Source organism: Plecotus auritus (genome assembly GCF_963455305.1).
Source record: "Plecotus auritus genome assembly, chromosome: 2".
In the NCBI taxonomy this organism is placed as follows: Eukaryota; Metazoa; Chordata; class Mammalia; order Chiroptera; family Vespertilionidae; genus Plecotus; species Plecotus auritus.
Window position 1 is genome coordinate 159,162,779 of NC_137771.1, and position 26,560 is coordinate 159,189,338.

Here is a 26,560-nt window from a genome sequence, read left to right on the forward strand (position 1 = left end):
TGTCCACCTCAGGTAACTGGGGAGGCTAAGCCACTGGGCCCTATAGGACACCTAGCACACAAAGCCACTCTATCAACTCAGGGAAGCAGCCAAAATGCAGAGACAAAGAAACAGATTACAAATGAAATGGAGGAAAGCAAACGACTGGATATAGAGTTCAAAACCACGGTTATAAGGTTTTTCAAGAATTTTCTAGAAAAGGCCAATAAATTTAGTGAGACCCTCGAGGATATGAAAAAGGACCAACTAGAAATTAAGCATACACTGACTGAAATAAAAAATACTGTGCAGAGATCTAACAGCAGACTAGAGGATCGCAAGAATCAAGTCAAAGATTTGAATTACAAAGAAGCAAAAAACACTCAACTGGAAAAGCAAAAAGACAAAAGAATCCAAAAATATGAAGATAGTGTAAGGAGCCTCTGGGACAACTTCAAGCGTACTAACATCAGAATTATGGGAGTGCCAGACAGAGAGAGCAAGATACTGAAAACCTGTTTGAAGAAATAATGACCGAAAACTTACCCCACCTGGTGAAAGAAATAGACTTACAAGTCCAGGAAGCACAGAGAACCCCAAACAAAAGGAATCCAAAGAGGACCACACCAAGAAACATCATAATTAAAATGCCAAGAGGAAAAGACAAAGAGAGAATATTAAAAGCAGTAAGAGAAAAACAGTTACCTATAAGGGAGCACCCATACGACTGTCAGCTGATTTCTCAACAGAAACTATGCAGGCCAGACAGGAGTGGCAAGAAATATTCAAAGTTATGAATAGCAAGAACCTACAACCAAAATTACTCTACCCAGCAAAGCTATCATTCAGAATTGAAGGGCAGATAAAGAGCTTCATAGATAAGAAAAAGCTAAAGGAGTTCCTCACCACCAAACCAGTATTATATGAAATGCTGAAACGTATTCTTTAAGAAGAGGAAGAAGAAGAAAAAGGTAAAGATAAAAATTATGAACAACAAATACATATCTATCAACAAGTGAATCTAAAAATCAAGTGAATAAAAAAAAATCTGATGAACAGAATAAACTGGTGAATATAATAGAATCAGGGGCATAGAAAGGGAGTGGACTGACAATTCTCGGGGGGAAAGGAGTGTGGGGGTGCGAGAAGAGAGACTGGACAAAAATCGTACACCTATGGATGAGGACAGTGGGGGGGAGGTAAGGGCAGAGGGTGGGGTGGGAACCGGGTGGAGGGGAGCTATGGGGGGAAAAAGAGGAACAATTGTAATACTCTGAACAATAAAGATTTATTAAATTAAAAAAATAAAAAATAAATTGCTAGTGCACGTCATATGTACCGGCCGGTCAGTCAGACAGACGGATGGACGGTCACTTAGCCATATATATATATATATGGCTAATATGCTAAGTGTCCAACCATCTAGGTCAGTAGTTCTCAACCTTTTTAATGCCGCGACCCTTTAATACAGTTCCTCATGTTGTGGTGACCCCCAACCATAAAATTATTTTCGTTGCTACTTCATAACTGTAATTTTGCTACTGTTAATGAATCATAATGTAAATATCTGTGTTTCAACCTGTCATTGTCAATCGTGAATTTGGTTGACACTTCTATTATAGAGAAAGGGCAAATAGCGATATTAAAATATTTCTTCTAATTAATTTCCTTTCAATGTGCATGAATTCGTGTACCAGGCCACTAGTATATAGATTAAAGGTTAAGCGATTGTCCAACTGACCAACCATCTGACCAGCCAGTAGGTATGACATGCACTGGCCACCAGGGGGCAGATGCTCAATGCAGGAACTGCCGAGCTGGGGTCGCTTGGCAGCGGCGGTTCTCGGGTGACACACCCAGAACCAGAGAGGAGGGAGCCTGATTCCTTGCAATTCCTCTCACACTCCGGAACCTCTTGGAAGATGTTGGGAAGCTTGTTTCAGCCTGATCCCCTCAGGCCAGGCCTATGGACCCCACCTACCGGAGGAACCCTGCTCACTCCCCAGATGCCCTTAGAACCACGGTGCCAGCCCAGGTGCGGCCGGCCAGGGAGGGACCAAGGGAGGTTGGCTCCAGGGCATGTCCGGCCTGCTTCGCCCAGTCCCGCCCCACCAGCCACCACCCGGGACCACCTGCATTAGTCCCTGTACCCGAGGAACTAATTAATTTCCTTTCAATGTGCACGAATCCATGCACCAAGACACTAGTTAAATAAATAATATACATAATGTGCTTAGAATATTACTGTAAACCACAATTAATTTTAGACCATAGTCAAGAAGAAAAAGCATTTATTTGAGCAAAAAGGGGCTTTGGCCTGAGAGACAAGTTTAAGTAGCAACCTAAGTTGTTTTCCACTGAGACAAAAGGGAGGCCACCTTTTATAGCTAAAGTTTCCACCCAGGTTCTCAGTTGATCCACTTTATGTAAATGAGGTATTCACATTGTTGAGTTCTGATTGGACATGGCAGGTCTCAGTTTGTTGGTAGAAAGGAAACCAGGGTTTCTCTGTAGTGGTTGACTCAAAGAGTTAACAAGTGGGGCACAGTCCTTGAAGCCAGGAGTTCAGCCTGTGGTTCTTTCCGGTATACAGAGGACATGAGGAGCCCCTGTCAGCAAGTGGGTGCTCAGCTTATTATTTATAAAATTTGGGCCCTTTGTTGACTATAGAAAGTCCATTTCAGCAAATAAATTCTTTCTCAGGGTCCACATTGCCTAGCACAAAACAAGCATAAATTTTGGATATGCAGCTATTATTATTAACAATTCTTTTTGATTGCCTAATATGTACCTAGCATCATACTAGATACCATAGGAAATTTTTAAACAATTAACAAGGTGTCGTTTGTAATCTTGAAATTGGACAACCAATGGGTCCATGCTGCCTGTCACTACTTGAGCCAATTCAGCAGAGACAGGGTTGAATCATATATGAGCGTTTATCCCAATGCTGCAGGCATGATGGGAGAGCAGCAAGTCATCCACAAAAATCTGCTCTGCAGACCCCCATAAACCAGCTGTTTATATAGGGTAGGATAAAAATTACATGGGGAAGTAGGGATTACAGGCACAGGGAAGTAGGCAATGAGGGCTGGGGTGGGACTCCATTGTTTGGGCAACAAGGTTGTTATTCTTTCCATGATAATAAGCATTTCTTGAATAAGACTGGACCACATTCCAAGGTTGACTCCCAGGTCCCAGGGACATACAACTCCCAGCCAGGTTAGAATGTCCTTTCTTTAACCAACACAAGGCAATCATGGTGCATGATTAATATTTCCCATAACCATAGCTAGTCCCCAATATTCTATTTTTGCCCCTAACAAGACTTCAGCCAGATCAAGAGAAGTTTTCAGTGAGGTGCTGAACACTTCATGCTTTGTCTAGTAGCCTATAGGGAGCCAGTGACAATTCAGGGTCCAAAGAAAACTTCAAAAGGAAGTACACTGTCTCTTTTTATGACTCCAGTCTTCTCATGCTCTTTCTTCTACCATATCCCCTGCCCCCTACCCCTCAATTTCCCACATTCTACTAGACCAATTATAATTCATCTTGCAAGAAACAGCTCAGGTCCAACTTCTGTGCACAACTCCAGATGGGACACATTGCACACCATTGGGTCAGTTCACCTGTCTTTCTGCTGTACACAATTGTGTTTCTCATCTCTATACTTGGTATCTGTATACTGGTTAAGAATAAGTATCTTATGGGAAAAAAAGAGACATGGGATCCTGAAATATCTACAAAGAATTTAAGTACAAAGAGCTGACACTTCTAGGACACACAGAGAGAAAGTAATAGTTTCTAGGGTTAGACAAAATCTTATAACTGCATTGCTTATAACACAGTCTTTTCAAGATGTACTCAAGGCTTTAATAGTAATAAAAAATAATAGCAATAATAATAGTGGCAAAAGAAGAAGAGCTTACTTATATAGCACTTATAAAGCACTTATTGCCCCCTAGCTGATTTGGCTCAGTGGATAGAGTGTCGGCCTGCGGACTGAAGGGTTTCAGGTTCGATTCCGGTCAGGACACGTGCCTGGGTTGCAGGCTCAATCCCCAGTTGGGGGCATGCAGGAGGTTGCCAATCAGTGATTCTCATCATTGATGCTTCTATCTCTCCTGCTCCTTTCCTCTCTGAAATCAATCCTATATAATAAAAGGCTAATATGCAAATCGACCAAACCGCTGAAGGACTAGTCGCTATGATGACTGACAACCAGGGGGCAGACGCTCAACACAGGAGCTGACCCTGGTGGTCAGTGCACCCCCACAGGGGGAGCGCCACTCAGCCAGAAGCCAGGCTTGGGCTGGCAAGCGCAGTGGTGGTGGCGGGAGCCTCTCCCATCTCAGCGGCAGTGGGACATCCCCCGAGGGCTCCCAGACTGTGAGAGGGCACAGGCCGGGCTGAGGGACCCCTCCCCTGAGTGCACGAATTTTATGCAATGGGCCTCTAGTAAAAATATATTTAAAAAATAAATAAAGCACTTTCTAGGATGCCCTGGCCAGTGTGGCTCAGTTGGTTGGAGTGTCATCCCATGCACTGAAGGGTCATGGGCTCAATTCCAGGTCAGGGCACAAACCCAACCAGGTTCTGGTCGCGTACAGGAGGCAACCAATAGATGTTTCTCTCTCACTTCGAAGTTTCTGTCTTCCTCTCTCTCTCCCTTTCCCTTCCTTTCTCTCTCTAAGAAAAAAATAATTCCTCAGGTAAGGGTTAAAAAAAAATTCTGAAGCATTTACTAGGTGCCTGATATTGCTGTATTTGATTTATGTAAACCCAGTTAATCTTTACAACCCAGTGATGCAAGTGCTATTATTATCTCCATTTTACAGATGAGGAAATTGAGGTAGAGGGAAGTGAAGCAAATTGCAACAAAAATCCTGGTAACAAGTCTAGAATTGTAAAAACTAGGTCTTGCTAAATTCAATTACATTTAAATTTTAAAAAAACCCACACATTTATAGGGCTGGAGATGGACCCAATGTTGGTATGTCACTTTAATTCTTTTTGTTGGTTGTAATAGAGTTAGTTTTCTTTTCATCCAATGCCTGGACTCTGAGGCAGGGACACCCATAAGGAAGGCTGTTTTTGAGGGACTGGCTGCTAACCTGTTCTGACTGAACAAGTCACTTTTTGTTTTTCCAGACCAGATATTTAGGAAACTTTTGATTTTTTTTATTTCCGGAACAAAAGCAGCCCAGTGGTTTAAGTGGTCTCTGTAGCAATTACCCAGCAAGGCTTCAACAGAGAAAAAACCTTTTTGCCACTATAGGGAGAGAGCCATAGAGGCTTTTAAGGTAGCAGGTGTGCAGTCTTATCAGAACACTTGCCTTCCAGGCAGGGTGTGTTTTCATTCACTTTCCCTGCTGAGTATAATGTACAAATTACCTTTAAACCCATCATTTTCTATAACCTAGACTCCCACTTGTTGGATTTCCCCCCCTTTATCCCTTTCCTCTGTTGGAGCACCTGGCTTAGTTCTTCATTTGCAGGAAAGAGGAAAAACCCTCATTGTCCTTGAGGGGATTTAGCCAAGTAACTCCCCCGATCCCTGCCATTCTGCAGATTGTCAAATGAATCTTAAAATAACCCTTCCCCATGAAGAATTTCAACCAAGCCAGGTGACTATGAAGACGGTTTTCTCAAGGGCCCCACAACAAATATCATAAAATCATCCCACAAAGCACTGAAACATTAACCTTTGAAGTGAAGGGAGCTGCCACAGAGACACTAAACAACAAGTGAAGTACTGGCCCATGCATTCAATCCACATGCATGCCCAATGCTAGTCAACCAGCAGATCATTGTTAGGAAAGTGAGAGCCTGAATCTGCATGAGGGGAAAGCATCTCCAGCAATTTGACAAAATTCTCAGATGAGCCAAAAATAAATAAGCACCAGCCTCAGGCTGGGAAATGATTTGCTGTTTGCAAATATAATGAGTTAATCTATAAGCGTGTTTTTTGTTTAAGTATAGTAAGTATGAAGGAAACATCTTTTTTCTTTGTAGTGGTTCATAACCCATTTTAAAATAGGGTCATAAACTCCTTTAACTAGCTGTTAATAGGTTGGAACCATCTATTATTAAGATAGAAGAGCTCCTAAGGCTTATTTCACTCACCTTCAAATGCAAGTGGAGAAACTGAGCTCCAGTATGAATTTATAAGCTCAGGCAAGTAATCAGGGCAGAAGCAAGGCTCTGAGCTGCGGAAATGCAACAGAAATTATTTCCTCAATTGAGAGAAGGTTAGAGTGCCCTCATGTGTTCCTACAGGGGACTTTTTCCTGGCTTTACAAAATTTAAAATCACTTTAATCTCTTCATTAATTTTCCTGCATTGGTGTGTTTTTAGGCATTTAACGCTCAAAGCAAACACTGCGCCATGTTATCAGAAATAAATGCGCAATGCATTTATTATTTGCAAAATTATTATGATTTGTTTTTCAGTAGGGATAGGGAAGCAGTAATATTCCTAGAGTAGGTTTGTGTGGATTTGGGTCAGACAGACCTAGATTTCTATATGGGGTGGCCACTTGCAATCGTTGTAACCCTGAAGTAGTTGTGAGAACAGTCTGAACCTCAGTTTCCTCATCTGTAAAATGCAGGTAATCACTGTCTTGCAGGATTGTGGCAGACATCAAATGAGAACCTGTAACCAAGCCTGGCGTTTGATGTGTAATAAACAGTCAATAAATTGAAGTTGTTACTAGTTATTTTCTTTTTCTCTCTCTCTTTATTGATTAAGGTATTATATATGTGTCCTTACCCCCCTCCATTACCCCCCAACCTCCACTCATGCCCTCAACCCCTGGTGTCTGTGTCCATTGGTTAGGCTTATATGCATGCATACAAGTCCTTTGGTTGATCTCTCTCCCTTACCCCCACCCTCCCCTGCCTTCCCTCTGAGGTTTGACGGTATGAGTAATGCTTCTCTGTCTCTGGATCTGTTTTTGTTCATCAGTTTATGTTGCTGCAGCAATCTTAAGAAGAAAAATGTAGGAGGGATCTCAATACCAGTTATCAAGCTGTAGTACAAAGCCACAGGTCTCAAAACAGCCTGGTACTGGCACAAGAACACACATATAGACCAATGGAATAGAATAGAGAACCCAGAAATCGACCCAAACCACTATGCTCAATTAATATTTGACAAAGGAGGCAAGAACATACAATGGAGTCAAGACAGTCTCTTCAATTAATGGTGTTGGGAAAATTGGACAGATACATGCAAAAAAATGAAACTAGACCACCAACTTACACCATACATAAAAATAAACTCAAAATGGATAAAGGACTTAAATATAATATGGGAAACCATAAAAATTTTAGAGGAATCCACAGGCAGCAAAATCTCAGACATATGCCGAAGCAATATCTTCACCGATACCGCTCCTAGTTATTTTCTGACAGGAAGCCCCCGCCAGGGCTCACCAGCGGGTTCATGATGAAAGAGCCAGGGCCAGAGGCAGGGAGGTAAGCAGCCTGTCTTTGGGACGCTGTTAGGTCTTGGCTGAGGAGGTTTCCATGAGGTCTGGGGACAGAGGGAAATGAGAAAGTTTTAAAAGAAATATGTACTGAATATGTGATTCTGACAAAATAAGTTCTTTCTTCAGGTGGGGAAGTTGAAATGGAGCTAGGGCACATGGCTTCCCTCTCCCCCGCTCCCTCCCCCATGTCTCTTTCACAGGTAACACCTGGTCTCTGGCACTGAGGGGCCAGCAGCCAAGAAAAAAGCCTCTACTAAGAAAGAGAATGTTTGAAAACTTGATCCTATCTGTGCCATTCATCCATCTCTTTAATAGTCGTTATTTATTGAGAGGGTACCCATATCAAAGTCAATAAAGAACAGGGAACAGGTGGAAAACAATACCTGGATGAACTCATTCTTTGATTTTAACTTTCTTTAAGTCTTTAATTATTTTATGAAACAAGCTCTCTCAAATTAAGTGTTCAGCAGAATTGCAGTAAATCAAGGCCGGTTGCCCCAGTGAACTTTCAAAGGTTCTCTCCTCCCCCCAGTCATCCTCACAGCAGCCTTTTCAGACGTGTGGGGAGGGCAATATCATTATGTACAATACAAGGAGACTTGACCTTTAAATGTCAGTGGAAGCGTGGAGTCTGGCGATTCTGTCTGCTTCTTCCACTAGCTTATTGGAGAGTTGAGGGAAATAGCCCAATAGTACGCAACTGGGGAACGGGGAGCGCATTACCTATGCCTTTTTTTTTGTTGTTTGTATGCAACCAGGGTAAAGGAAATGGAAGATTGGGCTGGATTCTGTTGTCTAAGTACATATTCTCGATACCAGATACCACAGTCACTGGAAGGTTTGTGTCGATTATGGAATTGCTAGAGCAGAGAAAAAGCCCTTGAGTTTGCAAGCCTAGCTCCTGGGGTCGCTCACCCTTTCTGGGAATCCTTGTGTGACCTTTAAATTCGGCACATGCAGCACATGCAGCCCAGGCATTTGTTATTTATGGAAAGTTCATTGTCAGCCCCATCGAGGGTTGTAGAGGAGCAGAGCTGGAGCTTCTGAGCACAGCAGGGCCACACACGCAGCGTGGGCCGCAGTGATGGACCAGGTGTAGAGTAGAAGGCTGCATCCGACACATGGCAAGGCTGTCCGTTCATGTGAGGCTTGAACTGGACTCTTTGTGGCCTTAAGTCTCAAGTCAACTAATGAAAAGATATTCCCTGCCTGATATTCGGAAGTCTCCTATTTGTGCGGCTTAACCGAACCAGACATGTTCTGGCTGCTGTAGCTACCTCTATGGGTTGTGAAACGCTCTATTCTTGGTGTTTGTCTCATTTTCTGCTTTATGCTTTTGTCCCTTTATAATCTTTTTTTTTTTTCCTTAGAATGACCGTAATAAAACCTATCTATCTTGCTTATTGGTGCTTATATTACTAGCCCTGTGGTGGAGTTTAAATTCCAGCAAACCAAGAAAAAATTTTTACATAAAGAGATCTTTATAAAGTCCACCTCCACCAGAGAGAAGCCTCCTCTCGTACCTTTCCACCTTCTCCTCCTTTATGTGGTGCCACTACACTCCCACCATCCCATTTCCAGCTAGGTCTGCCCCGGCCTCAGACTCTGGTCCAGTCACTGGGTGAGGAGAGACAAGGAGGTGGGGAGTCCAGCGGAGGAGACCCCTGGTGTGGTGGAGCCTGAAAACAGGGTTGGACCCAGACACCTGTTGGCTTTGGACAGGTTAATATTATGGCATCGCTTCAAACTGTCACTTTAAAAATAGTTGTGCATGATTTAGAGAGAATCACAGAAGTGAAATTGGGCCACCTCTTTGAAAATTCCCCACTTGGTTTGTCTCCTCTCCCAGGTCTCTCCTCAGCCCTGCAGGCCCTGTGGTTCCCTTTCTTTCCCCTTCAAATTCCCCACCTCTCGCCCTTTCCTTGGGTTTTTCCAAGCTTCTCTGTCCAGACTTGCACAACCCCACCCACTGCTTAATACTGCTTCAAGTATGTTGAAAGCCATTAATGCCAAAAATGAATATTTCAGTTGTGCTTAGCAAACAAAAGGTATCACAGTTATCAGGATCCACTCTGCTTAGAGGATGATGTGGACTTAAAATAATTTTTTTTTCTTACCATGTGTTTATCTATACTAATAAAAGGGTAACATGCTAATTAGGTGGACGTCTTCTGGATGACCTTCCGGACAAAGCTGCAGTGGCTGTGAGGGCCGAGGTGCGGCTGTGAAAGGCCCAGGCTGAGGCAGCTTCGAAGGGCCCAGGCTCGGGCTGGCAGTGGCGGCAGCAGAGGGGTAACGGGGGCGGTGCCTTCCCCTGATCTGCCAGATCGTCTCCCACAGAGGGAGGCCAGACTGAGGCTTAGGCCGGAAGCCAAGGCAGAGGTGGTTAGGGTGATCAGGCTGGGAGGGGGGCAAGGTAGGGGCAATCAGGCCAGCAGGCAGAGGCAGTTAGGGGCAATCAGGCAGGCAGGCAGGTGAGCTGTTAGGAGCCAGTGGTCCCGGATTGCGAGAGGGATGTCTGACTGCCAGTTCGGGCCTAAACCAGCAGTCAAACATCCCCTGAGGGGTCCCAGGTTGGAGAGGGTGCAGGCGGGCTGAGGGACCGCCCCCCCATGCACGAATTTCGTGCACCAGGACTCTAGTATTCAATATAAAGAGTTTACTGTGTGCTCTAAAGGGAGCTTTTTTTTTTTTTCCTATCCTGCCCATTTTGTAAGGAGACCCTGGTGAAAGCTGGAATCAGTTGACACCAAACATGCAGTTTAGCCCAACAGTGCTGTAACATCCCTTTTAAACTGGTCCCTCAGCTGCTACTCTGCTGGTGGGCCCCTCAGCATGGCTGGCCCTGGGAGCACACAGTCCTGCCGGAGCAGGTTGGCATGAGCCAGGGAGGAAGATGAGCTGGTGATGGCCTCCATAGGAAGTGAGAGCTGACCAGTAGGGGATCTGAAGCCCATGGCTCTCTGAAGGGCCAGGGAGGTGTCCCTGGATATTCCTCGTCACTGTCTGAGTCTGAGAGTGGACACTGGTGCTGAGTAAATAAGCATCTCCTGAATGGCTCTTCTTCCAGAAATGTGGCCTTGTTGAGAAGCCCCCTAGGCATGTTTAGACATATGTTTTTGGTCATTTCTAAAATCAAGTCGTGGTGTCTCAAAACCTTGGAAAAATATCCAGAGATTGTTTTTTAGATTTGTATTGAATTTATTAGGGTGGCATTGGTTAATACATTTATATAGGTTTCAGGTGTACAATTCTTTAATACATTATATGAATATTGTGTTATGTGTTCACCACCCCAAATCAAGTCTCCTTCCCTCACTATTTATCCTCTCGGGTTACCCTCTTCTACCTTCCCCCCACCCCACCTTCCCTCTGGTAATCACCATACTGCTGTCTGTGTCTGTTAGGGGTTTTTATTTTGTGCTTAATCCTTTCACCTTTTTCAACCAGCCCTTTCAGATTTTACTTCCTTTGTTTTCTTCTAGTCTTATATTTGTCTTTAATCCATTCTGAGTTTATTATTGTGTATAGTGTAAGAAGGTGGTCTAATTTCATTTTTTGCAAGTATCTGTCCAATTTTCCCAACACCATTTATTGAATCTTTACCCAATTGTATGTTTTTGCTTCCTTTGTCCAATATTAATTGAGCAGAAGGGTGTGGGTTTATTTCTGGGCTCTCTATTCTGTTCCATTGATCTACATGTCTGTTTTTAGGCCAGTACCATGATGTTTTGATTACTATGGCCTTGTAGTATACTTTGATTCCTCCAATTTTGTTCTTCCTGCTCAAAATTGGTGTGCCTATTTCAGGGTCTTTTGTGGTTCCTTATAAATTTTTGGAATATTTATGCTAGTTCTGTGAAATACACTATTGGTATCTAGATAGGAATTGCATTGAATCTATAGATTGCTTTGGGTAGTATGGACATTTTACTGATGTTAATTCATCCTATCCATGAACACGGTATATGCTTCCACTTACTTGTATCTTCAATTTCTTTCTTCAGTTTCTTGTACTTTTCTGAGTACAGGCCTTTTACATACTTAATTGAATTTATTGCAAGGTGGGTTTTTTATGCCTTTTATTTCTTCTTTTTGTCTAATTGCAGTGGCTAGGACTTCCAGTACTATGTTGAATAAGAGTGATGAAAATGAACATCCCTGTCTTGTTCCTGACCTTCACTTATTTTTTTGTCCATTGAGAGTTTTTATCATAAATGGGGGCTGGATTTTATCAAATGCTTTTTCTGCATCTATTGATTTGATCATGTGATTTTTCTTCATTTTTTCATGTGGTGTATCATGGTTATTGATTTGCAGATATACTAACCTTACATCGTTGGATAGAAGCCCACTTGATCATGGTCTATAATCTTTTCAGTGCATTACTGGGTCTGGTTTCCTAATATTTTGTTGAAGATTTTAGCATCTGTGTTCAACAGGTATATTGGCCTATAATTTTCTTCCTTTTCGTTTCTTATCTAGTTTTGGAATTTGGATAATGCTAGCCTCATAAAATGAACTTCGGAGTTTTCCCTCCTCTTGAATTTTTTGGAATAGTATGAAGAGGATAGGTGTTGTTAGTTCTTTGAATGTTTAGTAAAACTCACCTGTGAAGCCATCTAGACCAGGACTTTTATTAGTTGGAAATTTTTTTATTTTATTATTGCTTCAATTTCATTCATTCTAATCAGTATGTTCAGATTTTCTGTTTCTTCTTGATTCAGAAAAGAAGATAGTGGCCCTGGTCAGGCAGCTCAGTTGGTTAGAGCAGTGGTCGGCAAACTGTGACTCATCATAGGAACCGGTTGTTCCACAGTTCGATTGATTTGCATATTAGCCTTCTATTATCCTATATAATAAAAAGGTAATATGCAAATTGACATCACTCCAACACACAAGATGGCCACCCCCATGTGATCAAACATGGCCGCCACCATGTGGACGCAAGATGCCTGCCACAAGATGGCCAGCAGGGGAGGGCAGTTAGAGGTGACCAGGCCTGCAGGGGAGGAAAGTTGGGGGGTCCAGGCCTGCAGGGAGGGCAGTTGGGGGCGACCAGGCCAGCAGGGGAGAGCAGTTGTGGGCAACCAGGCCAGCAGGGGAGGGCAGTTGTGGGAGATCAGGCCAGCAGGGGAGGGCAGTTAGAGGTGACTAGGCCAGCAGAGGAGGGCAGTTTGGGGGGACCAGGCCTGCAGGGGAGGACAGTTGCGGGGGAAGCCAGGCCTGCAGGGGAGGGCAGCTGGGGGGACCAGGCCTGCAGGGGAGGGCAGTTGTGGGGGAAGCCAGGCCTGCAGGGGAGGGCAGTTAGGGGTGACTGGGCCAGCAGAGGCGGGCAGTTGGGGTCAACCAGGCCTGCAGGGGAGGATAGTTGGGGAGGATCCAGGCCTTCAGGGGAGGGCAGTTGGGGGGACCAAGCCTGCAGGGGAGGGCAGTTGGGGGGACCAGGCCTGCAGGAGAGGGCATTTGGGGGCAATCGGGCCAGCAGGGGAAGGCAGTTAGGCGTGACAAGACTGGCAAGGGAGGGCAGTTAGGGGTGACCAGGCCGGCAGGTGTGGGCAGTTAGGGGCAATTGGGATGGCAGGGGAGCAGTTAGGCATTGATCAGGCTGGCAGGGGAGTGGTTAGGGGGTGATCAGGCTGGCAGGCAGAAGTGGTAAGGGCCAATCAGTCAGGCAGGTAGGCCCACCGGGATCAGGCCTACACGGGCAGTCAGATATCCCTCAAGGGGTCCCAGATTGGAGAGGGTGCAGGCTGGGCTGAGGGACACACACATACACACCCCCTGTGCACAAATTTCATGCACCAGGCCTCTAGTTTAGGATAAATCCTTTGTTTTTCTGTGCTATCAGTTGTTACTTCTTCTCTTTCATTATTTTATTCATTTGGGTTTTCTCTCTTTTCTTCTAGATGAGTCTGGTTAAAGGTTTTTCAATCTTGTTTATCTTTTCAAAGAACCAACTCTTGGTTTCATCAATCATTTGTATTATTTTTTAGCCACTATTTCACTTATTTCTGCTCTACTCCTTATTACTGTATTTTTCCGTGTATAAGACGCCCCCCACTTTTCCAACCCAAAATTAAGAAATCAATATTTTAAACGTTTTGCTGGTTTTCCTCTTAAGGCCTTCTTTTTTGGCATCTTAAGGAGTTGTTCTTCCTGTTTTCTCTACTGTGTGATCATACACTCAGTGGGAGGAGGTCCAAATTGTCTCTCTGCAGCTCTATTCCCATGCTCTTTTGCATAGCTGATTACATTTAGTTTGAATTTTACAGAGTAAGATAATCACTTACCGGTATTTATCTTTTTATTTTTTGACATCTTTATGGGCTCAGAATGCTCAGTTCTGAGCACCTGCGCACTCTCCACCTCCACCTCCAATTACAGCATCAGCTGACATCAGTAACAATAAGGCTTGTGATTGGAGGAAGCCTGTTTGACAAGGTATGGGCAGCTATGCACCTGTGGCTCCCTCCTCAGCTGACTTCCGTGTATAAGACATCCCTTGATTTTCAGTCTAACAGTTATAGAAAAAAAATAGCATCTTATACACAGAAAAATATGGTATTTTCTTCCTTCTACTCACTTTGGGCATTTTTTGCTGTTCTTTTACTAGGTACTTTAAGTGTAAAGTTAGATTGTTTATTTGAGATTTTTCTTATTTATTTAGGTATGCCTGTAATACTATGAATTTTCCTCTTAGGACTGCATTTGCTGTGTCCCATAGATTTGGGGTTGTTGCGTTCTCATTTTCATTTGTCTCATTAAATATCTTTTTATTTCTTCCTTGATCTCATTGTTAACCCATTCATTGTTTAGTAACATGTTATTTACCCTTGTGTGTTTTTTAGTTTAGTTTTGTTTTTTCTTGTAATTGATTTCTAGTTTCATACCATTGTGGTTGGAGAAGATACTTGATATGATTCCAATCCTCTTAAATTTACTGAGACTTGCCTGGCTAGAATGGCTCAATGGTTGAGCATCAACCCAGAACCCAAGAAGTCACCAGTTCGATTCCTGGTCAGAGCATATGCCCAGGTTGTGGGCTCAATCCTCAGTAGGGGATGTGAAGAGGCAGCTGATAAATGATGATTCTCATCAGATATTTCTACCTCTCTAGATTATGATTCATCAATATTTCCCTCTCTCTTCCTCTTTCTCTAAAAATCAACAAAAACATGTTAAGAAAATTTACTGAGACTTGTTTTGTGTCCTAACATGTGGACTATCTTAGAAAATGTTCCATGTACACTTGAAAATAATGATATTCTGTTGCTTTTCAGTGAAATGCTTTTAAGATATTAATGAAATACATCTGATTTAGTGTATCATTTAAGGCAGCTGTTTCCTTGTTGATTTTTCTGCCTGGAAGGTCTATCCATTGATATCAATGGGGTGTTAAAATCCCCTACAATGATGGTATTACTGTTGATCTCTCCCTTTATGTCCACCAAATTTTGCTTTATATATTTAGGTGCTTCTATGTTGGGTGAATAAATGTTTAAAAGGGTTATATCCTCTTGTTGGACTGATCCCTTTTGCATTATGTAGTATCCTTTGTCTCTTATTATAGTCATTGTTTTAAGTCTCTTTTGTAAGATATAAGTACTGCTACACCAGCTTTTTATTCATTTTTATTTGCATGAAATACCATTTTCCATCCCTTTACTATTTGTCTATGTGTATCTTTCGATCTGAGGTGTAAGCAGCATATATGTGGGTCTTGTTTTCTTACCCATTCTGCTACCCTATATCTTTTGACTGGAGCATTTAAGTGATTTCCTTTTAAAGTGATTATTGATAGGTATGTATTTATTGACATTTTATTCTTTATAATTATGTTCCTTAAGTTTTTTTCTTCTTCTTCTTTAAGAAGGCCCTTTAACATTTTTTGTAATAGTGGTTGTATGATAATGAACTACTTTAGCTCTTTTTTGTCTGGGAGGCTTTTTAAATGATAGTCTTGCTGGGTAGATTAATCTTGGTTGTAGGTCCTTGGTTTTCATCACTTTGACTATTTCATGCTAATTCTTTCTGGGTTGGAATGTTTCTGTTGAGAAATCAGCTGACAGTCTTAGGGAACTTTCTTTTAGGTAACTGTCTTTCTCTTGCTGCTTTTAAGATTCTCTCTTTGTCCTTAACCTTTGCCATTTTAGTTATGATGTGTCTTGGTATGGGCCTCTTTGGGTTCATCCTCTTTTTTTTTTTTTTTAATTCTCACCCGAGGATATTTTTTCCATTGATCTTTAGAGAGAGAGTGGAAGGGAGGAAGAAGTGGGGGGAGAGAAACATCGATATGAGAAAGACACATCAACTGGTTGCCTCCCGCATGCACCCTGACTGAGGCCAGGGAATGAAATTGCAACCAAGGTATGTACCCTTGACCTGGAATCTAACCCACAACCCTTCAGTCTGTGAGCTAACACTCTAACCACTGAGCAAACCCAGCCAGGATGGATTCATCCTATTTGGGACTCTGTGCTTCCTGAATTTGTGTGCCTTTTTCTTTGAACAGGTTAAGGAAGTTTTTAGTCATTATTTCTTCAAATAGGTTCTTGATCCTTTGCTTTCTCTCTTCTCCTTCTGGTACCCTTATGATGCAGATGTAGTTATGTTTCATGTTGTCCCAAAGGTCCCTTAAACTCTTCTAATTTTTTTAAATTCTTTTTTTCTTTTTACTACTCTGACTAGGTATTTTCTGTTATCTTGCCTTCCAAATAGCTGATTTGATCCTGCTTCAAACTACTGTTTATTCTTTCTAGTGTATTTTTCATTTCAGATATTATAGTCTTCATTTCTGACTGATTCTTTTTATATTTCTATGTTCTTTTTTATGCTTGTTATGTCTTTGTTGAAGTTCTCACAAAGTTTCTTGAGCATTACTATAACCATTTTTTTTAACTCTATATCTGGCTAATTGCTTGCCTCCATTTCATTTAGCTCTTTTTCTGAAGATATCTCCTGAAGATTTGTGTTTTTGTTGTTGTTGTTATTGTTGTTGTTGTTGTTTTTCTTTATTTAAGGCATGTTTCTTTGTCTCTTTATTTTGGCTACCTCTTTGTGTTGTTTTTATGTATTAGGTAGATCTACCATGACTCCCAGTCTTAGTATAGTGGCCTTACGGGGTAGGTGTCCTGTGGGAGCCAGTGATGTTGTCTCCTTGAACACCTCATCTGGGTGCTCCAGGAATATCCCTTGTGTGTGTTATGTGGGCCTTCCTGTTGTAATTGAGTCTTTATTGCTATTGGCCCATTCGTGTGTGGGGTCAACTCTCAGGCTGACTATGAGCATCAACACTGACCACAGTGTACAAGTTGCTATGCAGATACTGACCACACAAAGCTGAATTTGCCTCAGTAGTTCCTGGTGCCTTCCAAGATCTCCCTTTGGATATGTTGCTTGTGGAGCTAACTGGATCATGCTCTGATGTTGTCTGAAGCTGGCCACTAGGTATCTTGGTTCTGGGGCCCCTTGAGAGGTACTCTGATACAGGCCAATATCAGATGCTGCCTGTTACTGGCCCTAGGGAACCTCTTTGGAGTTTCAAAGTGAGCCACAGTTTGTGGCTGACTCTGCTGGACCTGGGTGTGTGCAGGAAGGACTAAACTGCACACGAAGGCTGGCTTTCACAAGCACCAGGTTCAAGGGCAGGTAATCACAAGTCCCAAGGTGCCCTGAGATCTGTCTTTGCCTGCCTCCACAGGTTGAGAGAGGTGAACTAACACAAACCTGGCCATGTTTATATCCCTAAGAACTATGCATTAGTATTTTTAACATGTAAGAAAATATAGAAAAAACTTCTGAAAATATTGTTGATTCTGGGTTTGGTGTTTAAAATACTTTATAATTTTGGAAAGTTTCGTAGTGGGTTTGAGTGCTTTAGTGATATTTATGAAAACCAATAGGGGTTTTTGATGGGTTGGGAAGGCATTACTGTGGGTTGTTTTTTTTTTTTTCTATTTTAAATAATGGATAATAGCTTTTCAGTTTCCAAAAATATGCAACATGCTTTTAGCAGTAGATTGGATTTATTTTTGTGCATTTGATTTTCTTATAAATCACATGAAGATGTCTAATTCTTTGATGTAAAAAATAAAAAAGTAAGGACATTTTTGGAACTTTCTTTCTTATCCTTTCAAATCATATAATTACTATATTTATTTACTCCTAAATTATTGATATAGGTGCAGACTAGAGGTAATTTATAATTTTACTTTTAATGCTAATTTATACAAATTGTATAATACTATGGTCTGAATTTCCTCCTTTTGATATTAATTCTGGTAGTAACCTAAAATAAGTCATTTAAATTGCAGACTTCATTTTTTCCTATTAACTGCCACAGCAGATACCTGAATATAAATATTTGAGGTTTCACAACATTATTAAAAAAAAACAGAATTATTTGTTTCTTAGATAGTAGCATCCAAGTAGATGGTACATTTTTAATAATGAAATAATATTAATAGCAATATGCTTGAGCTCACTCTGTTGGCCAGGAACTGTTCCAGATGCTTACCTGAGTTGACAAATCAGACGTCCATTTGGCTACCAGGGAGCTCAGTCTAGAGCAGCCTTGGGCAAACTACGGCCCGCGGGCCGGATCCGGCTGTTCTATCCGGTTCTCTTGCTCTCCCCTCCGCTCCTTTACTTTGAATTTATATTAATTCACACAAACACTCCATCCATGCTTTTGTTCCGGCCCTCCGGTCCAGTTTAAGAACCCATTGTGGCCCTCGAGTCAAAAAGTTTGCCCACCCCTGGTCTAGAGCAATATTCTCAGTATTTTGTTCTTTATCACCTCACTAGGGAATCTTTTTTAGCCAGTTTACTATGTGGGTGGTACAAAAGTAGGTTTACAGTTCTGAGTATGTGAAACTCAAGAGTTTATTCTTGTATTACTTATTATTGTATTATTTTCCATAGGAACAACTATAAACTTACTTTTGTCCCACCTTGTGTGTATATATCTGTATATGTATATGTGTGTGCGTTTTATACATAAAAAGAATAAGATTTTTTTTCATCCCCCAAGAACCAATTTTTGTCACCTCATTGAGAATACATAACCTAGAGGCAGTGAGCCTTTGAATGTTTGAGTGGTTGAATAAACACAGGGTTGGAGGTGGACTTAAGTGAATGGACTTCAAGGGGGCTAATGGGCTTCAGAGTTAGAAGGGCTCCCCCCAAAACAGAGTAGTACCTAAGGGAGGTGAAAGAGAGATTTTCTTAAATATGTGGGATCAAGGGTTCTTTGACTTAGGGTCATCATCCCAGCCTTCCTGATGCCACCCAGAGGTGTGAAGTTTCTCTCACTTCCTCATATTTATTCTTCACTTAACTCTTGTTTCATTCTTCCCTCCATAGCTATAAGTATGATCACCACATAATCTGACATGCTATTGTATGGTAATGTAATCTATTATTTCAGGGCATGTGGTTTGAATTATTTTTGTTTTATTTATTTATTGTCTATTTATTTTTAATCCTCACCCAAGCATATTTTTCCATTGATTTTTAGAGAGAGTGGAAGAAAGAGAGGGAGACAGAGAGAAACAGTGATGTGAGAGAGACACATCGATTGGTTGCCTCCTGCATTCCCCTGACCAGTGCTGGGAGCCTGCAACCGAGGTATGTGCCTGTTGAGTCCACTCTACAAATGAGAAATAATGGAGAAGAGAAAACATTTGTTGTTAGTCACAAAGTCTGTTGAAAGTATCATGTTAATATTTCCATGTACATTTTGGGGCTGTGTCCATGCCTGAATGTATAGACAGACAACAGACCTCAACAGTGATCCTAACAGTTTTCAGATAGGTATAATATTGGTAATTATGTAGCTAAAAGTGGCAAATGACAACAATCTAGGCTCTCAGATCAGGGGGAAATAGGCATCAAGTCACAATGAGGCAGAAGAAAAGTAAGTTGTGATCAGAAAGTAGAATATTGAATGTTAAGATTTTAGAAGTGGGTGATGATAAAGGTCAAGCTATGATCAAGAGAGTGAGTGGCAGCTACAGTCAACAAGGTAGAGGCTAAGCTGTCATTCCCATGTCTTATCAACCAATAAGATGGAGAGGAACAGTACTTCAGGAGAGAAAATCCTCCAGACCCTAAGTATTTAAGATAAGGATTTCAGTCAATCACCCTTCCTCCTTCTAGTTTCTAACTAACAGATGACCAACAATAACAGTAACAATAGTTCAGTGCTTACTATGTGTCAGTATTGTCCCAAGCACTTTGCATACATTCTAATACTCACAATTTTTGAGTAGGCACTATCGAGCTCATTTTACAGATGAGAAAACTGAGGCGCAGTAAGCAACTTACTTGATATGTGTTATAAATCCTGGGGAGAAGATGTGGACATAGTTGGGATAGGAGAATATTTATGGAAGTCAGTAAAAGAAAGTGGACAGAGTCCAGGAAGTGGCCTACCTATCAGTATACATTGCACACCAACATATGCCTGGCTCCGTGTACGGGTCTTGAGAGAAAGGAGTCTGAAACAATGCACATTGAAGAGAGTCCTAAATTAGTTTGGGAGGGAGAGGGGAGGAGGAAAATGACATAATCAGAAGTATCTTGAGATGATGTAACTTTTGGATATGAATGAATTGAGGCTGGAGTGAAAAGATAAAATCAGGGTTCTTTCGGTCCTGATTATATCATGGTAATGAATGTGTGAACAAGAGGGTGGTAATTGAAGTTTAAAGGAAGAGACAGGTTTGACATATTGTGTAAGAGTAAAATGCAAAGTTTTGGTAACTGATTGGATGCAGTGGGTGAGAGAGAAGGAAGAATTTAAATTGAATCCAACATTTCAATCTGAGTAACTGAGTGAAGTATTGGCAGAAATTCAAGAGAGGCACTTGGTGGCGAAGGGAGGGACAGCCTAATTGACTGGGCTTTCAAAATATGTAACTTATTGTGTGAGGAGGCCATCAGGTGGAAGACCACAGCAGGAAGTTGGAAGCAAATGTGAAACTTAGAAGAAGCTAGGCTAGAGATGAGGCTTTTGGTGTCATTTGTACAATGGAACTGTGTAAACTTGGGGAGTGAATGAAAAGGTGGGGAAAGGCAGATAATAGGGATCCTTGAACGCATTTAAATTTGGGGACAAGAAGGAAGATGAGGAGCCAGCAAAGGAGACAGAAAGAGAGTGATGACAGGAGGATGGGAATGCCTTAAATTAGGCATCATGGAAGACAAGGGAATTGAAGCTTGCAGAAAAAAGCTGACTTAGCAAATTCTCAGAGAAGCCAGCAAGAATAAAGCTTATTTGCAGTTGTTGATTTGAAGGTTATAGGGATCAAAGGTAGCAATAGAAGGATAAGGGGTGGCCTATCCTTCTATGGGAAGAAGGGAGTAGATAATAGGCGACCAAACAGCAGGATTGGCTTTCAAGAATCTGACAGTGAGGAAGAGAAGACAGTCACCTGAAGGTGTAAGGCATGTATGGGAAAGTGCTTTGTTCTGTTCTTAAGATGAAGGGCACCACATAAATCTATTTTAGACAGAGATAAAGGATTCATAGAGAGGGAGGAGTGAAGATGGACAGGCATCCCTGTTGCAGAAATCACAGCAGGAAGAGGTCCTTAGCTGTTTTCTAACCTTATCAGAAAACAAATGAGAAATCATGAAGCTGCCCCTCTAACAACCCAGGCAGCCATTCTCTTAGAGAATAAAGGAAGACCAGTGGAGCGGGCTTTTTTCTTTTCCTCTCTGGGGGATTGCATGAATTGAATCCATACATTACAGACAGAGAGAAAAGGAACCCTTGCTATAGACATTCTTTTTTTGTTAAATTTATTGGGGTGACATTGGTTAATATGATCATACTAGAGGCCCTGTACACGAATTCTATCAGGCTGGGCTGGCGGAGGCGGGGGAGGGGCTTCGGGCAGTTGACCACCAGCCCCACCCGCAATCAGGGTGGGGAGGCCAATCGGGGGCCAGGCCGGCCGGGGGAGGGGCCGAGAGAGGTTTTGGGGGGGGCATTCGGGGCCCCGATCAGGCTGGTGGCCACCGCAGTGCACGTCATAGCCACCGGTTGCTCTCATCGTTTTGGTGGTTCCATCGTTCTGGTAGCTTGGCTTTTATATGTATAGCTATGTTTCAGGTATGGATGTCTATGTTACAAGATCTGCATGTTGCACTGTGTGCCCACCACCCAAAGTCAGATCTTTTATCATCACCATATGTTAGAACCCCCTTCACTACCCACCCCATTTCCTCTGGCAACTACCACACTGCTGTTTGTGTTCACAGTTTCAGTTTTATATCCCACATATGAGTGAAATCATATGGTTCTTAGCTTTTTTATCACTTTGATCTGCATATTTGCATACCTTGTAAATATTCTATGTGCAGGAGGGGGGAAGACATTTTTATCCTGTTTTTCAAAAAAAGAAATAGTTAAATAGAGTTAAGTACCAATTTATTTCACTCACTCTATGTGAGGCAAAAAGCTACTTGAGGGGAAAAAATAAGTAGAAAGGCAAAAGCATTGGCAGTAGTTAAAGTGGATGGCTGGTTTTGTCGGCTGTGGGCCTGGGTCGGACAACTACCGTAAAACATGCAGCGAACAATCTGCTCCATTGTCCTGTCCTTTCCTGTCAAGGGGAGGGAGCGGGTGGCTCTGAACACAGGATGTCAGAAAGGAAGAGAGGAAATGGAAAAGGGAGCAGAGAAATAAAGAGAGACTCTGTATTCCCAGTGCATATGCAGGCCCTCCCTCTTCTGTGGGACAGTCTGGGCACCGTGTGTATCCCTGTGTATACAGAAGTGGTCCCTGAGGCCCCATCGCTGTCACGTTGCTGCACAATCCTCAGCTTAGGAGAACAGTGTTGGAGGTTGTTAGCACATCTCCCTCTGGAAACAAAACTGGGCTCAGCAGCAACAAGACAATTCCAGAGGGGATCTGTCTCTCCTCCCTCACTTGGATAATGGCTGTTCCCTGATACCCTCCCTCGCACTGCATTGCACACAGTCCTGAACAGCTGGGCTGCTAAGATGATTTAGAGAAGAGAGAGTGGGCTGTTCACCATGTGTATGTAATGTATTCATAATAAATCTCTCAATGAGGAGGTATAAAGATTTCCTGTTTTTATACAGCCAAAGAACAGTCAAAGGAAGCACAGCATTAGGCAGGTATCCAGCGAGTATCATTAACAGAAACAACCAATATCGGAAATCCAGGGGGGCTTGCTCCACATTTCTAGTAGTAACAGAATTTTTTTTTTACCTGAAATATGCTAGTAATTTTGTTGCTTGCAAAATTGGTTTTGCCTAATGATTGGTAAATATATTTTTTCTTAATGGTTACTGGATATTTTCCATGTTCTAGAGACTACATAAAAATAAAGCATTGCTTATCACCTTTCTTTTTCCTTTTTCACTTTATTTCTGAGAAGATAAAATAGTAGAAGATAAAGCCATCCCAGAATGGTTTATTTAAAAAAAAAAAATGGAAATAATAAAGCAGAAAACAGTAAAGTTTTGTAAAGTTCTCTCTATATATATTTTTTCTTTTTTTGGGGGGGGGGGGAGGGAAGAGAGAAGGGGGAAAGAGGAAGAGAGGGAAACATCGATGTAAGAGAGACACATCAATTGGTTGCCTCCCATACGCACCTCAACTGGGACCAGGAATTGAACTACTACCGTTCGGTCCACAGGCTGACACTCTAACCACTGAGCAAAAGTGGCCAGGGCAAGTTCTACATACTGTATATGAAATGCATACTTTGAAGTTTAGTAAAACCAATAACATAAGTGTGAAGTAAGCATTTTAATTTGTTAAAGATAATTTTCACCTTAGAAATATTTCCTCACTAAAGTTAGAAATGTGTCTATCATGGTCACTTATACTTTATAACAATAAGATTATCTCAGGCAGAGGATGGGGACATGCTTTTGATCATTTAATAGCAGATTCAGCTCATTAATAGATGAGTTGAAATGAAGCCATATAACTAACCCATGTTGAACTTTGCAGAATGTTTATCTCATCTGTCAAGAAATCATTCCTATGGACTTTTTGATTTAATAAAGTTTTATTTCTCAAAATGTATAGCTAGTGGGACCTGTTGTTCATGCATCTTCACCAACAGCTAGGACATTCCCACCCTTGGTGTTTCTGGTGTAAATTACTTGAGCTCTGTGCTTTGCAAGTAGTTTAATAAGTCATTTACTATGGAGCTCCTGAAGGGCTGCCCTGGCCAAGGCACCACAGATATGCAGTCTCTCAGAGACAGCAGCTGGTTATAAGCTTATAGTTGGGAACTTCCTTACAGAGTTTGTCATATGTTGCTTTGTCAAACAAGACTAGGTTATTGAGCTTGTCCCGAACTTTGCCTTAGGACCACGTCTTCTTTTGTTCTTGCCCCCAGATTTGTTCACTGGGCCTTCGTCCTTCTTTGACAACTTTTCAATTATCTTTCTTCGTGTTGTTGTCCTTGAGTGGCATAGTGAACTTGAAGAGCAGCTGCTACTACTGCAGCCTCGATAAGATGTCCCCTATGAACTCATTTTACAATAGTAAAATAGTTTTTACAAAAGCATAAAAAATAGTCAGAATTTTTAAAAAATTCTGCCTTTCCTAGAATTTAGATGCCTATCCCAGCATTACTGAGATGGACATCGAGTTTTCATACCCTCTGTTTCAATGGCTGTCTGAATAAAGTCAGTATGCCACCATTAAGCACTCCTCTGTGAGAGACACCTCAAACCACCTCCAGTTTGTCTCTGTTATGAATATTCTCCAGCACACATTTGTTTTTCCAAAATTATTGTATTTCCTCAAAATAGCTCTCCTGAAATGAAATTACTAGATCAAATACTATGATTATTTTCAAGCTCCTCTTTCTAAGCATATTTCTAAATAGCTTTCCAAAAGAATATTTATTAATTTACCTTACACTAGCAATATATGAGGACTAGAGGCCCTGTGCATGAAATTCGTGCATTGGGGGTTGCGGGGTGTCCCTCAGCCCAGCTTGCACCCTCTCCAATCTGGGACCCCTTGAGGGTTGTCCGACCGGTGGGATTGGGCCTAAATGGGTGGTCAAACATCTCTCTCACAATCCAGGACTTCTGTCTCCCAACTGATCGCCTGCCTCTGCCTGATTGCCCCTAACCACTTCTGCCTGCCAGCCTGATCACCCCCTAACCACTCCCCTGACAGCCTGATCGATGCCTAACAGCTCTCTGGCTGGCCCGATTGCCCCTAACTGCCCTCCCCTGCTGGCCTGATTGCCTACAACTGCCCTCCCCTGCAGACCTGGTCCTCCCCAACTGCCCTCCCCTGCTGGCCTGGTCCCCCCCAACTGCCCTCCTCTGCTGGCCTGGTCACCCCTAACTGCCCTCCCTGCTGGCCTGATTGCCTACAACTGCCCTCCCCTGCATACCTGGTCCTTCCCAACTGCCCTCCCCTGCTGGCCTGGTCCCCCCCAACTGCCCTCCTCTGCTGGCCTGGTCACCCCTAACTGCCCTCCCTGCTGGCCTGATCGCCCACAACTGCCCTCCCCTGCAGGCCTGGTCCCCCCCCAACTGCCCTCCCCTGCAGGCCTGGTCCTCCCAACTGCCACCCCCCCTGCAGGCCTGGGTCCTGCCCAACTGTCCTCCACTGCAGGCCTGGTCCCTCCCCAGCTGCTCTCCCCTGCAGGCCTGCCCTCCCCCAACTGCCCTCCCCTGCCAGCCTGGTCACCCCTAACTGCCCTCCCTGCTTGCCTGATCACCCACAACTGCCCTCCCCTGCAGGCCTGGTTCCCCCCCAACTGCCCTCATCTGCTGGCCTGGTAACCCCCAACTGCCCTCCTCTGCTGGCCTGGTCACTCCTAACTGCCCACAACTGCCCTCCCCTGCAGGCCATCTTATAGCGGCCATCTTGTGTCCACATGGGGGCAGCCATCTTTGACCACATGGGGGTGGCCATCTTGTGTCTTGGAGTGGCGGTCAATTTGCATATTACTCTTTTATTAGATAGGATTATAGTTTTACCCCAGGCTTAACAAGCTGCTAAAGCAACATGACTTTTATTTGTGCTTATTTCATTCCTAGCAAGCATGAAAATTTTTGCAGATATTGGTTTACAATTTTTTGGTGTGTATTTGTCTCCTAATTTTTGTTTGTTTTTCTACCAATTGGCATATTTTTTGCCAGGTCCAGTCTCAACTGTTTTCCTCACCTTTATTCCTTTGTGTAGGCTCCCATGATTCATTCAGCTACTGGGTAGATGAGAAATCCCCAGTGGGGCCTGACCAAACCCCAGCTATCATGCGCCTTGCCAGGATATCCTTGGTGAAGAAGCTAATGAAGAAATGGTCTGTGACTCAGAACCTGACCTTCCGAGAGCAGCTCGAAGCTGGGATCCGCTACTTTGACCTGCGTGTGTCCTCCAAGCCAGGGGATACCGACCAGGAGATCTACTTCATCCACGGACTTTTTGGCATCAAGGTCTGGGATGGGCTGATGGAGATTGACTCATTCCTTACACAGCACCCTCGAGAGATTGTCTTCCTGGATTTCAACCACTTCTATGCCATGGATGAGGCCCATCACAAACATCTGGTTCACCGGATACAGGAGGCCTTTGGAAACAAGCTGTGTTTGGCCTGCAATGTGGAGAGTCTGACCCTGCAGATCCTGTGGGAGAAGAAGTGCCAGGTAGGAGAACTGAGATGAGAGAACAAGACTGTTTCTGCCTCTTCTGTATCGCCAGCTGTAAGATGGCTCATTCCGGGGCTCTTAGTCTAGAAGGCATAGATGGTTTGGAATATTAAACATACTCACACAAGCTCCTGGGCTCCAGGACAGCTTCAAGGCTTCCCTGGATGCCCTTAACCTGGATGAACACCTGCCAAGTTTTTAAAACTTTTTGGCAACCTGTTTGGCATCTAAATTGACTTTGAATGACCTGGCCAGAACTAGCCCAAGCAAAGTTGTGAAATGGACCAGTTGGTCATACCATTTTACTTTCTCCCATAAAGTCCACTTTTAACCCCCCTGCTTCCCTTCAGGGGCAGTCCATTCCATCCTGCCTTCAACCCAATGTCAGGTCATCCCTGCCAAGTACTGATTGATAAGTAA

At 42.8% G+C, this 26,560-nt stretch overlaps 1 protein-coding gene and 1 pseudogene across 4 annotated transcripts in view; one reads left to right on the plus strand and one right to left on the minus strand.

The window, feature by feature from the left end:
• Positions 1-26,560, plus strand: part of PLCXD2 (phosphatidylinositol specific phospholipase C X domain containing 2) — a 63,552-nt gene that overhangs the window by 15,957 nt on the left and 21,035 nt on the right. For all 3 annotated transcript variants that reach the window (XR_013959991.1, XR_013959992.1, XM_080657320.1), the window contains exon 2: positions 25,677-26,137. Coding sequence is in view for 1 of the 3 variants with exons in the window: in XM_080657320.1 (XP_080513446.1) it covers positions 25,677-26,137 (461 nt within the window). In the remaining 2 variants the exon portion in view is untranslated. The remainder of the gene's footprint in view (positions 1-25,676; positions 26,138-26,560) is intronic.
• LOC308241704 (small ribosomal subunit protein eS25-like) lies at positions 23,564-23,939 on the minus strand (annotated as a pseudogene). Its single transcript has one exon. The product of its transcript is annotated as a small ribosomal subunit protein eS25-like (transcript).